At 38.2% G+C, this 14,797-nt stretch overlaps 1 protein-coding gene across 1 annotated transcript; it reads left to right on the top strand.

The window, feature by feature from the left end:
- The first annotated feature begins 4,543 nt into the window (after window positions 1-4,543).
- SLC7A13 (solute carrier family 7 member 13) lies at window positions 4,544-13,834 on the top strand. The gene is given in 8 exon segments (XM_059395518.1): window positions 4,544-4,869; window positions 4,871-5,094; window positions 5,097-5,222; window positions 8,746-8,751; window positions 9,454-9,579; window positions 11,522-11,625; window positions 13,515-13,653; window positions 13,686-13,834. Coding segments are annotated over 8 exon segments (1,200 nt in total).
- The last annotated feature ends 963 nt before the right edge of the window (window positions 13,835-14,797 follow it).

Below are 14,797 nucleotides of genomic sequence, written 5' to 3'. Positions count from 1 at the left end.
CAGAGAGAGAGAGAGAGAGAGAGGAGGAAGCAGGCTCCCTGCCGAGCAGAGAGCCCGATGTGGGACTCGATCCCAGGACCCTGAGATCATGACCCGAGCCGAAGGCAGCGGCTTAACCACTGAGCCACCCAGGCGCCCCTCAAAGTTATTTTTTAAGTCAGAGTAACAAAAAGTAGAATTCAGACAAAAAAAAGAGTTAAGATTATGGACTCTGGAATAAGAGAACTAGAGGCACATGAATTAGACACATTCCTGAACTTCTCTAAGGCTTTTTTTGCATATCTGTACAACTGAGTTAATGATATACATTCAATTAAACCAACACCTTTCGATCTGCCATCATGACAGATTTTGTCTTAGTAGGTCTGTTAGGTCCCCCCAAAACTGGGTACCCCAATAATGGGTCTGTGATTAAAGGAGCGAGACTGATACAAAGCAAAGGTCAAGCAAAGCTTTATTTCGTCAGACAGACCGGTCGGGGCTGCTCCTCACAGAGGACAACCCCTTCCTGCTTTCCAGACTAATTTTTTTTTTTTTTTTAAATATTTTATTTATTTATTTGACAGAGAGAAATCACAAGTAGATGGAGAGACAGGCAGAGAGAGAGAGAGAGAGAGAAGGAAGCAGGCTCCCTGCCGAGCAGAGAGCCCGATGCGGGACTCGATCCCAGGACCCTGAGATCATGACCTGAGCCGAAGGCAGCGGCTTAACCCACTGAGCCACCCAGGAGCCCTCCAGACTAATTTTTATAGAGCAAAGGCCATGTGGTTGGACCTGGCCACACACAGGTGGCCAATGAGATTGTAACACACACAGGAAACTCCACAGTGATGCTAGGTGACCAATTGAATTACAATTTACCCTAGGAGACATTTGAACCAGCCTATCACCTAGTTCAGAATTGGCGCCCAAAAGGTGCCCAAAGGGCGGAGCCTATACTCCTTGGTAGCTAGGAGAGAGTATGCGTCCCCACTGATTGAATACCTACACCTGGCCTGACCCACCCTTGTATTTGGACTTTGTTATGTGGGACTGGTTTCAGGGACTTGCTTTTAAATAAGTTCCCCCCGGCCGGGGGCAAGATCAATTTAAGTTTTACAACAAAATGGTAGTTCAACCGGGGTGGGGCTGCTCTGGCTAAATAGGCCCTTACAGATCAATTATAGAAAAAGAAAAATAAAGATAAAGGAATAACACTGCAAAACATTGAGGGTGGTATGTCACTGTAAAGTTTGATGTTCTTTGAAATGTCTCCTCTGCAGTTTCCAGTCTCCTGTTTCTTAAGCTATGTGTAAGAAGGCACAGGCATGGCATTTTCTTGTTTAGCCTTCTAGAGTTTCTGTCCAATGGCTAAGCTCGCCTATGTATATGCTGTGTGGAAGATATTCCTCTGGGCTCTGCAGGAGCTATGTCAGTGAACCAAATATTGGATGATCTGCACATTTTCCCTTTTGATGTACTAGTACCACATAGGATTTTCAAGTGCATGCCCCTCAGACCGGGGATACTGTTTAAAGAGTGCTTTCCCTGAGTTTGGAGAATTTCTGTTAGTCTTGAGAAAGCCAAGATGGGGATTGGTACTCCAGGTCAAGTCTCTTTTTCATATTCTGAATTTTCAGAATCACAGACATATCTGAATACTGCAGGACTCCAGGGATGCATGAGATGGCACAGTCTTTTGCTTTTGGTATCAATCAGAGCTGCAGAACCACGAGGAAATCTGTATCTATATCTTTGTTTATTTACCCATATCTTCATTTACTTCTGTATCTACATCTACATATATACCTATTTATATCTTCAGCTGTGTCTGTATCAGACACAGCTAAATAGCTGTCTCTATCTAATTACATACCTCTATAATTACAAGGATTTTTTGTTATAGAGATTTGACATTATCCAGTTGTAGGAGCCGATTAATTAGTCTCTATTAAGGCTACTGTCTTCGAGTCCACTCGTAGGAGTTAAAGTTCAAGCATCCAGAAGGAATGTCAGATGTAAAGGAGGGAAGACCAAGAACAAGCTGGAACCCATGAGAATGAATTGAAATCTGTGTCAGTTCTCATTACCATTATCCTTGATGGTGGGGCTATATTGCAGAAGTTGGGGCCCTTCATCATAGAGCTAAACACCTATTTGAACCTGAAGTTGGTGAAGCTGGAAGAAGATCTTGGTGAAGGTGGAGCACTTGAAGGCTTGGTCACCACTTCTTACCAGTGAAGTAAGTCACTGGACCCATGATAACTACAGAAAAGAGGTAGCCTATTATATATAAGAGAATATATGTTGTAACAGAAAAATTGCACAGAACACTTGTTAAAAATGGCAGAACCTATTTTATTTGAGCTACTGAGGTAGAGAAAAGAGAGACTTCAGTCTAGAACTGAGCCTAACCCCAAATATAGCAAAGTCAACGAGGCAGAGTGAGGGGGTCAGTGGATGGAAAATTACTAAGAGTTACTTGATTAGATATCAAGGGTGTGGGCATTCTTCCTAAACTGTGTTCAACAGGTCAGGGATGCAGCTTATTTGAGAAGAGGGCTTAGTGGGGCTTGACTAAAGTTTGGTCAAGGAAGCGTTCCTTGTCAATATGAACTATCAAAATAACTGCTGCTGCACTTGGGTACTTTAAATCTCACACAAGAATCATCCTCATGGTCCATTCTAACTGAGAGTAAATGTAGTTCAGCTTAGTCAAAGTGACACACCACAAAGCTACCACACTTTTATTTGGAAGCCATGGTTCTTCCTCTGGCCTTATTTTCCTGCTGTGAGATTCAGAGCATGAGTAATGGATTCCCTCACTATCTCTCCTGAAAGGAGCAGGTAGGTGGGAGATGGATGGGCAGGACATTGGCTAACTCTGCCTCCTATTCTTACTTTGTTTTTTTTTTTTTTTAATGAGTTAAGTTATATTTTACTCTTTTAAAAAACATTTTATTATGATAAAAACAATTAACATGAGCTCTAGTCCCTTAAAAAAATTTTTAGCATGCGTTATTATTGAACATAGGTATGCTTTGGTACAGCAGATCTCTAGAGTTTATCCATTTTATTTAGGTTAAATGTTATGACTGTTGAGTAATAACTTCTCATTTTCCTCTCAGCCCCTGATAACCACCATTCCAGTCCTTGATTTTATGAATCTGACTATTTTAGATTTCTCATAGAAGTGAGATCATATAGTACTTGTCTCTCTGTGTCTGGTTTCCTTCTCATACTTTGTTTATATCTTCTTAAGGTGAGCGTTCTGGTCTCCTTCCCTCACTCCCAGGACTTTGCTTTCTGGGACGGGATGAGAGGCATGGTTTCTTTTGGGAGAGGACCTGATCATGTTTCTTGAGATCTATACAATATTTTCAGTGGGTTTTCTTGGATGCAGTCTGCCAGGAAATAGCCATAACCAGAATGAAAACAGAAGCAATTTTGTTTTCATTCATTCTTAAAGGATAACTTGAAAATAATCTACTTCTGAGACTGGTGGTGTGTCCCAAGCGTATAAGGTTTTGGAGATCCTCAGAGCAAAGCTTTGCATGATAAAATCAATGTATATAAGAGCTACTAAGGCCAAGGCCTTGCTCGGATGTTCAGAAACTTCCTTCCCCCTGTCTGTGGGGTCAGGCTTTCTCCTGTACTTCCGGTTCACATCTTTCTGCATGTGATCCAGGCTATCAGAATGATGGTCCATTAAGGGACAGTCTTAATGTTGCAAGGAATTTCACTCTCCCACTTTTTAATTGGCTTCCATGAGCCTGATGAAGGGTGAATACTTTGTTTCTTAAGAGCTTGATGATAAAAAATGGGAGGAAGAAGTAGTTTAAGTAAGAGGAAAGTAAGTGAGTTGATTCCTCGGTGTTTATGGGAGGAAGTTAATAGACTCTCTCCAAAGTTGAGATATTTGTGAATTAAAAAAAGACTTTTCGTATTATTCAGAGTTATGGAGGCAACTACCAAGAAGAACTAATACCATACATAAATGGTTTGTCCCCAGAGAACAGAACTAGAATGTGTTTGGGAAAGAGTGAAATAGAGTAAGAAACTCCTGCTTTGTTCTAATACCCTGTTTTTTGAAATTCCTTTTTTCCATCTGAATGTATTATTATTATTATTTTTTAAGATTTTGTTTGTTTATTTGAGAGAGAGACAGTGAGAGAGAGCATGAGCGAGGAGAAGGTCAGAGAGAGAAGCAGACTCCCCGTTGAGCTGGGAGCCCGATGCAGGACTCCATCCCGGGACTCCAGGATCATGACCTGAGCCGAAGGCAGTCGTCCAACCAACTGAGCCACCCAGGTGTCCCTGAATGTATTATTTTGATAATAATTAGAAACAAGTTAAACTGAATCCTTCCAATCAACTTTACACTATTTTACTTGGATGCATCACATACATTTTGTTAACGATTGAAAATAGGCTGCATTTAATAATATAGAGTAAAAAGGACAACACTTTAATTTCAGAGAATCTATGAACATCCTTTTTCAGCAATATAGGCAGAAAAATTTAGAAATTATGGTTTATATATTTTTTAAATATTTTAATTACAATGGATAAAGGGAAGAAGATACAACTCTAGAGAATGATTGGATATTGCAGGAGCACAAGCTTTTTAGTCATTAATACCATTGGTATAGTACTTTTTGTGACCCCCCCCAAAGGGGCACTGAAGTACTCTTGCATAAATGTGGGGTTTTCTTTGTGTATTTAGGCTGCCTGTACCCTGTTTTCCATGATGACCACTTTCTGCTCAGCAGGGATGGGTATAGCCTTCCCATGCAGAGGAGCTCAATATTTTTTCAAAAGATGTTCTGACAACTTGATCTCTCTCCTGAATCTCTGGACAGCTTTGTTTCTGGGGCCAGGGTTAGGTGCCAGCCCTACTCCTCACTGACTATAGCATTGAGCCTTTTTATTCTAGCTGCTCTGCTCTGGAGCTACCAAAGAAATGTCTGGCACTAGCCATATTGTGGACTGTGGGAATTCTGAATTGTCGAGGTGTGAAAGAGGTGATTTGGCTTTGGACAGACAGCCTAGGGCTGAAAATGGCCCTACTCGGTCTTATTTCCTTAAGCAGAGCGGTACTGCTGATGAAAGGAAGGAAGAGAATGTAGAAAGCTTTCAGAACTCTTTTGATACTGATTTTCCAGAAGACTTCCAGTTTATAGACGCTGTTTTCCAAAGATATTTTGCATTTTCAGGCAGAGGATGTTTTACATTTATAGCAGGTAATTACCAATTCATTGAGAAAGAAAATCTCAAGTCATGACTTACTGCATGCAATGTGAAATGTACATCTTTTTAAAATATATTTTGAATTTTATTTTAAATACATGATGATTCAGTGTTTATTTTTCTTTCTTACTTTCTAAATTGAGTCAGAATATGGCAGTCTTGCACTTATCACCCAATCTTAATGTTTTCGCCCATTCATTCAAAAATGCTTGTTTTATTGAATGACTTCTTTTTTTTCAGCTTTCTTTTCTGGGCCCACATTTATGGGATCTCCATGTTAATCTAGTTTCCTTTCTGTTAATGGATGAATTCTGGGGTTGTGGACATTTTCCTCAGGAGTGATCCAATGCCAGACTTTGTTTGTGTTGTGAGTGGGTGTGACACACTTATGCTCCGAAGTACTTTTAAAGAGAAGAGAATCATAAATATAATTGCTCACAGGCTGGATTTAACACTCTTCCCTTCAATGTCAAGAGAAAAGATTTCTCTCTTCATTTTTGAGATCAGTCTGTTCCTTTGAACCCTCTTCTTTCCCTCTCACCTCCTCAGGGAGATTCCCTATTTGTTTATTTCATTTATTTCATATTTTTTTTTTTAAAGATTTTATTTATTTGTTTGACAGAGTGAGATCACAAGTAGGCAGAGAGGCAGGCAGAGAGAGAAAGGAGGAAGCAGGCTCCCCGCCAAGCAGAGAGCCCAATGCAGGACTCAATCCCAGGACCCTGAGATCATGACCTGAGCCGAAGGCAGAGGCTTAACCCACTGAGCCACCCAGGTACCCCTGTTTATTTCATTTTTTTCAACTTCATCCTTTTTACCGTTCTTTTCTTTGACATTTCAACATGAAGTACGTTCTAGTCTTAAGCACATATTTCTTTTAATCATAAGACCCCCTGAGTCACTGATGTGTCCCTTAAGTATTAAATAATTTGGTCAGCAAATATTTTTTTAAACATTGGGTATTTTTGAAAAAACCCTGTAGTAGTTCCTTAAGGTGAGTAAGATATACTTTTTATCCTAAAGAGGCTAGTAGTCTAATGGAAAAGGCAATATCTAAATTTTGGTCTGACCTCTGCCACTTAATGAGCTGCGGCAAGTTTCGTCACCCCTTTGGAATTTTTTTTTTTTCCTCCTTCATGTAAAAAATGGTCATTATGATTTAAAATCAGTATAATTCTGTGCTTATAAACAATGGCATGATAGAATTTAGTAAGTGGTAATAAGAGAACAATGTGATTACAGTGAGAATTCAGTAGATGGTAAGAACACCTTTGTTGTGTTATCAAAAGGTGGCAACTTTCACTGAGCTCAAAAAATTCCAGCAGCAGGGTGGCTCAGTTGGTTAAGCATCTGTCTTCTGCTCAGGTCAAGTTTCAGGGTCCTGGGCTCCGGCCTTGGCATCGGGCTCCCTGCTCAGCTGGCAGAAAGACAGCTTCTCCCTCTGCCTGATGCTCCCCCTCCATGTGCTCTCTCTCTTTGTTGAATAAATAAAGACAATCTTAAACAAAAAAATTCCAGCAGTAAAATACTATGAGTGAAGCCCGTGGAGACCAGAAATACTGCAGGACACAGCGTGTAACCTTGGGTGGTTGCAAAATGGTTTCCATCTGGTGAGTTGGTTTATAGATAGGATTATTAAGGCAAGTATATAGAAAGAAGTAGAATAAAATGGCATAGGGTTGGAGACTGGAGAACGCAACTTTAAGGGGGTAGGTGGAGAAAGCAGATGCAATGAAGAAACCAGAAGAGTTTGAGAGAATTATGAAAGAAAATCACTCTATGTTCCAAAAAAGAGGGTGTAATCAACCCGGTGAAGGGCTTGAGAAGTTGAGGAGTGTGAGGACTGAGTAGAAGACATTTCACTAAGTAAGCAGTCACTGGTGAACTCTGGACAGGAGAAGAAAGTCTGCATTGAGTTAAACGGTGAAGTACTGCGATAAGAACGCCGTGAGAGGAGATTACTTTTCTAAGCAGTTTGTGATTAAATGTACCACTGCAATTTGAGAGGCTAGCGTAATTAGCTTGACTTTCCCTCTCTCTCTCTCTCTCTCTCTCTATATCTTACTTCGTCACTCTCTCTTATAAGGCTAGAAGAGATGTCTCTGGCTTCTGTTTTATTCATCTTGTTCCATTGCCAGAGATGTTTCACTGCTAGATAATTCTTGTCTGCTGAAAATAGATTCACAAAATTTACTAACCTTTAAACTATTGTAGAACTCTTTACAAGTGGCTGGCAGTAAACAAAAGCAGGAGGGATTTCAGTATTCGAGGATTGTTAATTTACTTAATAAACTTTAAGTACAGTGAAGTTCCAAGTAACACTTTTAACTGTAAAATGGTGATATGTAGGCAGCTGACTTAGCATCTTGTAGGAACATCTATCTTCTAAGTTCAACACCAAGGATATTCGCTATTATAAACTTGAATTATGTTATGTTATGTTATATTACATTCCTTACTCTCTGTAAATCTAATACATAATAAGAAAGAGTAAAAAGCCCAGAGGAAAGTGTAGTTAATCCTAAAAGTTGCCTTTTCCTTGTTCAAAACCTTTGACTAATAACCATAGTCATTAATAGCTTATTAAGTGCTAGACATTTGATTGGAATTTTATTGTCATATTTTCTGTTCTCCCCATATACAGGTAAAGAAATTGAAACCTAATAGTCAATAAATTGTCTAGAAGCCTACTAGTAAATGCTTCAGACATAATTTAGCTGAGAACACTGAAATTTCTTACTCTTTAAGTGCTCAATCAGCTCATATTAGTGTACACCATGGGTAGTGCATTCTACCCGTGGGCAGATGCAGATAAGACAGATTTGACATATGTCAAATTACAGATATTTATTATCAGGAGGATTGGTCTTTATATAACAGAAACCCACACACATTGGCTTAAACCATAAAAGAACTTGTTGGAAGAATAATGTTGTATTTCAAGGAACACCTGAGCAACTAATCTTCAGGAGCAACAGGAGTTAGGGAAGCTCTATGACTTAAAAAGTAGATTTATCAGCCATCTTTCTTTTCTGCTATGTTATGTTGCTTTTTTCCTCTCTCTCGGTGTTTTTGCTCACTATCATTGACATTTGGTTCAAATTCTTAAGAGGAATCTTCTTGTATACTGGCAGTGATTGGCTTTCAGTGAGTCAGAGGTCTACACAGTTCTATTACCAGTAGCCAGGGCACAGGGTCACATTATATACACATGATTATAATGTTCAGTTCTTTATGTCAGGGATAATTTTTACAGAATAGCAGAATTGGGGAAAATGGAGTGACCAATGGGACAATATTTAAGAATAAGACTATCTTAGAAAATCCATTACCTATGATGCTAAATCATGACCTCTTTTCTTTTTTGCACTTAATAGTGACATTAAGGGAAGGCAAAGAGCCTACAGGAGAAGAGAATTTATGACTGATTCTTTTACTCTTTTCATATATGCTATGAAAATGTATGCTATGATGGTTTTTGCTAGCCAAGGGGAGCTTTCTCTTTTATGCTCCCAGGAGAAGGTACTATGTTGTTGAGATCTGAAGGAACAGTAAGTGTCAGCTCAGCAACTAGGAAAGCAAAGAACATTCCACATGAGAGAATGGGTACAGGGGCCATGACACTTTTGAGAAATTGAAGAAAAGCCCGTGGGCCTATGACACAGATAGATCATCAAATTATAATGTAATATATTCTCAAAGACCTTTATATCTTTTAATATTTACCACATATTTACCATAGGGATATTTACCACAGTCACTATTATCACTTTTATTTATGTGATCATTTAATCCTTGCATCTGTCTTCTTGAGGTTAAGCTTCCTGTTCGTTTTTGCTCACTATCATAATTCTACTTCCCAGACTAAATGCTTTCTACCAAACAGCTGAGGCTAAAGACACAGGTAGGCCCCAAACCATACAGGGTTCTATAGGATCAGTTTTGATTTTCATTCTTGTGACTTTCTTCAGAAATGTTACCATCTCTAAGGAAAATGAAGAAAATTTCCCCCCTTTTCTGCACTTATCACCGAACTTAGAAAGGCAATAGTTGTGTAGTAGTTCACTAATATGTTTGTGTGTATGTGTTTTAGTAAGTGTGGTGGTGGCCTGGGTGCATTGGAGGAATCCAGCCCAATAATTAATGCATAAATCAGTTTTAAAGATAAACTCAAGACAGAATTTTACTCATTGTGATTTTGCTCTTTTATGTGTTATAGGGGAGCTGAAGAACCCAGAGAGATAATTCCAAGATGCATATTAACTGCATTACTTCTGGTGACTATTATTTTTCTACTAGTTAGTATTTCCTACCTGACTATACTGACACCCAGAGATATTCTCTCTTCAGGTTTTTTTTTTTTTTTTAAAGATTTTATTTATTTATTTGACAGAGAGAGATCACAAGTAGGCAGAAAGGCAGGCAGAGAGAGAGAGAGAGGAGGAAGCAGGCTTCCTGCTGAGCAAAGAGCCCGATGTGGGACTCGATCCCAGGACCTTGAGATCATGACCTGAGCCGAAGGCAGCGGCTTAACCCACTGAGCCACCCAGGCGCCCCTCTCTTCAGGTTTGTAAACAAGTGACTGAAGCAATAAATAATAGTAAAGACCATTTGGGTCATCAGTATCCCTTCACCAGTCAGACTGCTGTTTGTTCTTCATTATTTCATATACAGAATCAACTTATAATTTTCAAAAATAACAAAGGGGCCAAAGAGTATGATTTGGCTTAGGGAAGAGTTTTATAGTTAAGCATGATAATATGGAAAACCATATTTCTGGTGATACGGAAAAAATACATATATATAATGTTGACATATGATGCAGACTAGGTTCAAAATATTTGTATTCCTTTCATGATCTTTCCTCACCAGAGTGATACTGTGTAACCAATGCTTGGTCTATTAAAACTTTTACCATGTTGATTTTCTAAATGTTCTATATGACATAAAGAATGATAAACTGGAAATGTGGGCTATTAGCAGTTAAAAGAGTAGTTGTTAATGGTCAATTGATGGTTATAATTAATAGTATTAATATGTAATATAATGTTGTTTCTTATAAATGACTCTAAAATTTATGGTGGCAAAGGGGCCCTGGACATATTGGACATATGAAATAAACTTCTGAGATAAACCAACATCCAGTACCATTAGGACTAATCTCTTTTGAGTAGCTATTACTGTTTTGGTAAGTCTTTGAGGCACTGGAGGTAAATCTAAGAGAGGTTTAATATAAGAGTCCTAACACACTTTGCCTCCATTCTTGTGTTACTGGCGGAGCAAGAAGCTGCCATATGTGTGGTATCAGTGTTGATTCACATGGTCTAGTGCGCTTAGGGAACCGTAAACTAGAAATGATCAAGATTCTGAGCATCTGTGGAACAAACCAAATGCTAAATTGCATCAGAGCAAGTAGTGATTTGCTAACTATTTTGATTATGTAAAGAATAAATTAATAAAATTTATTATGGGTGTGGTCGGGACTGCTGATCAGCTGATCCTGACGTTATGGTTCATTGAATCTGGCATCTATTATGACTGCCAGTTCTCTGGTCATATTGGTTGTTAAAAACTATGATTATCTCATCTGGTGTGTCCTAACAGTTGCAGCAAATTTTTGGGTGGTGCAATTGTTCCATATGTGTAGAAGACCCATGAAGTATTTTGACCATAATGCTTGTGATTAGGTTTTTTTTTTTTTAAGATTTTATTTATTTTTTTTTGACAGACAGAGATGACAAGTAGGCAGAGAGGCAGGCAGAGAGAGAGGGGGAAGCAGGCTCCCTGCTGAGCAGAGAGCCTGATGCTGGACTCGATCCCAGGATCCTGGGATCATGACCTGAGCCGAAGGCAGAGGCTTTAACCCACTGAGCCACCCAGGTGCCGTGATTTGGTTTTTAATGCTTACTCTTCTAAGCATATAATCCTTAGACCATGGTTAGATTCCGAAATAATTTTCTTGGATTCAAATATCCATCTTTTATTGCATTAGGAATTTAAGAAAATAATGAGAGTGGGGGCTGGGGTGGTTCAGTTGGTTGAGCGTTTGCCTTGGTTCAGGTCATGATCCCACAGTCCCAGGAGTTCCTACAGGCGGGAAATACAAGAGGTAAGTACTGCTGTGTGGTCACAAGTGATAGCATTTCCTGTCCTGAAACATCAGCTGAATTTGTTCATCAACAAATTCCATCCTTTCTACTTTACTTACTTTAAATTTACTTTCAGTCTCTATGAGGAGATTTGCTTTCTTGGTTTTGTTTTGTTTGTTTTAATTTTTTTGTTTTCTTTACAGGAGAGCCCTTTAATTACAGAAAAGGAAATAAGCAAAAACTTGGCAACATCAGGATATTATTGGAGAAAGGTGACCTTGATCCTCTCATGATCAGAATAGTCCTGGTGGACTAGGCATCACGTTAAAAGCTTTCCTTGCATTATCACATTTACTGCTCTCTGTAACACAAAAAGTGGATACTTCTCTTATCCCCGTTTTATAGATGAGGAAACTGGTTTAGAAAAGTTGTTACTTGCCCAATTGCACATAGCATGAAGTAGAGCCAAGACTGAAATCTAGGCAGTTTCTTTAGAGTATGTCTTTTAGCCACTACAAACAAACATAAGAAATACATAATATAAGAAATTGAAGAAAGAACACTCAGCCGGGTGTCTGGTTGGATTCTCTCTCTCTCTCTCTCCCCCTCTGCCTCTTCCCCTGCTTGTTCTCTTTCTCTCTCTCTCTCAAATAAGTAAATAAAATCTTAAAAAAAAAAAAAAAAAAAAGAACATACGGGAAAAAAGCACCCACCAACGTTGGTTGACTTAAAACCATCTTTCCTTTCTAGTCCCCCCTTCTACTTCTTCCATCCAGCCATCCCCTAACTTTGAATGTTTGAGTATCAGTTATTGAGAAGCAATTACATTTTAAGTATCTTATTAGGTATTCTGGATGCAGAAAGGAATAAGATGTGGCTCCTGGCTTTAGGCAGGGTATAATCTATTTGGACAGTTAGGTGAACCAAAAATCATAGTATGATTATTGCCGTGTGGTGACCTCCAGAAAGTGTTCAGAAAATACATGGGGAAGGAGGAATCATCTTGTTATTTTTCCTCTGATCTTCAGTTTCTTCAGATCTAAAATGGTAATAAATAATGCTTATGTCCTAGGAATGCGGAATGTATTAAACAAGCTAAAACGTGCAAACAATCCAGAGTCTCACATTGATAGTTACTATGATTTATATAATTATTTGATACACATTTGCATCAAAAAGAATGGCAAGGGCAACCATAGGTAAAAGTAGTTAATGTTTGTTGCAAATCCCATATGAATGCTCTTCTCTTTTCCCTCAGTAATTTGATCATTGATATTGAGCTGTGAGATGACAAATTATCTTTCTCAGAGGTGTTTACAAATTAAGAGGGGATTATTATTATTATTCTTTTTAATATAAGCTCTACACCCAACATGGGGCTTGAACTTATAACCCCAAGACCGAGGGTCTCATGCTCTACTGACTGAGCCAGCCAGGTGCCCCAAGAGGAAATTCTTAATAAATAAGTTCCCAAGGGAATGACCTTCTAATCAAAGGGCATCATAAATATGAATATAGCTATATTGGGGGGTATAGACTCAAATCTATTTATTAAAGATGTATCAAAAGTGACTGCCTATTGAAATTTCTCCCTAGGTTGGGTAGTATTTGGTGCAGGACACTTATCAATCCTAGGGCAGAGCAGGTAAGAACAGGGCTTCAAGTTTTTTGGCTAAAACAAAAACAAAAGCAAAAATCCACCCAAAATAGGGAGAATTGCCTTGGCGAAAGTTTTTTTTTTTTAAATTTTTTTACATAGACTGAGCCTATAAAGTTATAATATTTACCTGTCAATATCTGCCTGAATAACAGAGGGTTTGAAGATGTTCTGTGTTTTTGACATGAATTTCCTACGGCCTAGATATTTCCCCAGGAAAATTATAACTTTCTTGGAGCTCTAGGAACTCCATCTTAAGGAATTCATTCCATCGAGATCAGAAGATGGTTCTCTTACTACCAAATGATCATGACTATTTCTACTCATGAACAGTCAAAACACTAGATGTTAAATCCTTCAACCAATAATACCCTGAAAATGAAAGTCTTCAACATTCTACCAAGCCAGATTTATCTACACTCAGATAATTTAACCCATTTTCTATCACTAGTTTTTATCTTATTTTTGTTTGTATAAGTATGCAGATACATTATATGGGTTTTGATACCTTATTGTTTGAATTTTGCCTTTTTTTTCAGGTGTCTTTTCCATTACCATTGATAACAATGACCATCAGCCTATGTTTGACTTTGATCCCTTTGGTGAAGTCTCCACATATACATTGTATCTATGTGTGTCTCTTTGTTCTCAGCCTCAATTTAAAATATATTAAAGTTATGTAAAATTTCTGTTATATTTTAAAACTTCTGTATATTTTAAATTGAGGCTGATTTGGTTTGAGAAGATAACATGCTATTTACAATTGCAGTTTAATATTTGCACCCCTGATGTGTCTGAAGAACAGATGTCAGAAGTAGAAACTGTTAAAGAAAATAGCCTTTTAAACATGACAAGTTAAATTAAAAAAAGATCAAGCACATGATAGAACATTAATGATGAAATACCCATGGTAGCTTTCTTTCTTCAAAGAAATAGTGTATAAAGAGGTGCCCATGATAATCCTAGCTTTAAAAACTATGCAGAAATCGTTGTATAACTAAAGCTCTGTTTTGGTTTGCATTGGTTGATATGTTGGTATTTTTCCCTCTTCCATTTTCTTTTTTCTACACCCCAATCTTTTACTACTGAATTTGTGATGACTTTGTGATAAAATTTAGCAATTAAAATAAAAAAGCATTCTCTTCATCATACTTGAGTCCTTCTATTGGTGCTGATTTGAAGATTAAAAAAAATAACATCATTTGTCTTATCAGCTGCTCCCTACTAGTAGTATTTTTTCAACCTAAAAGCTATTTTGAAGCATGGGTTTTAGGTTATTTTCCTTCCTACTCCTTCCTCTGAATACCGAGGAGCCTTAGACGAACAAGTTCACTATGCTTCAACAGCAACCCTGAAATCATGACCTGAGCCAAAACCAAGAGTCAGAAGCTTAACCAACTGTGCCGCCCTTCCAAAGTTTTTCTTAATAAGAAGCTGTAATGTGATTTCTACCTATCAAGTGAAATCCCCTTTCACATTACATCTTTTTAAGTATTTGGTGATAGCTATCTCATGGATTGGAGTCTTCCCTTCTCCAGATTTATTACTCCCCCACACCCAGTATTCAAGAATTCCTGCTTTTGAAAGCCTTGATTCCTTCACTCCTCCCAGATAGGATCTTTTTATGTTAAGAAATCCTTAATTTTTAATGTTGAAAACAATGTAGACTTTCTAAATATGGTCTGATTATGGCAGGGTAGAACACATCTATCATGTCCTTGATCTAGATGTTAGAGTTTTGTTCGCAGTTTTGGTACCAAAGTCTTTCCTATAAATTATGGCTTGAGACATACCTGCTCTAAGACTGTGTGGGATAGATACC

This window comes from Mustela nigripes, chromosome 3, assembly GCF_022355385.1.
Source record: "Mustela nigripes isolate SB6536 chromosome 3, MUSNIG.SB6536, whole genome shotgun sequence".
NCBI classification, from domain to species: Eukaryota; Metazoa; Chordata; class Mammalia; order Carnivora; family Mustelidae; genus Mustela; species Mustela nigripes.
This window is presented reverse-complemented; position numbering and strand designations above follow the sequence as displayed.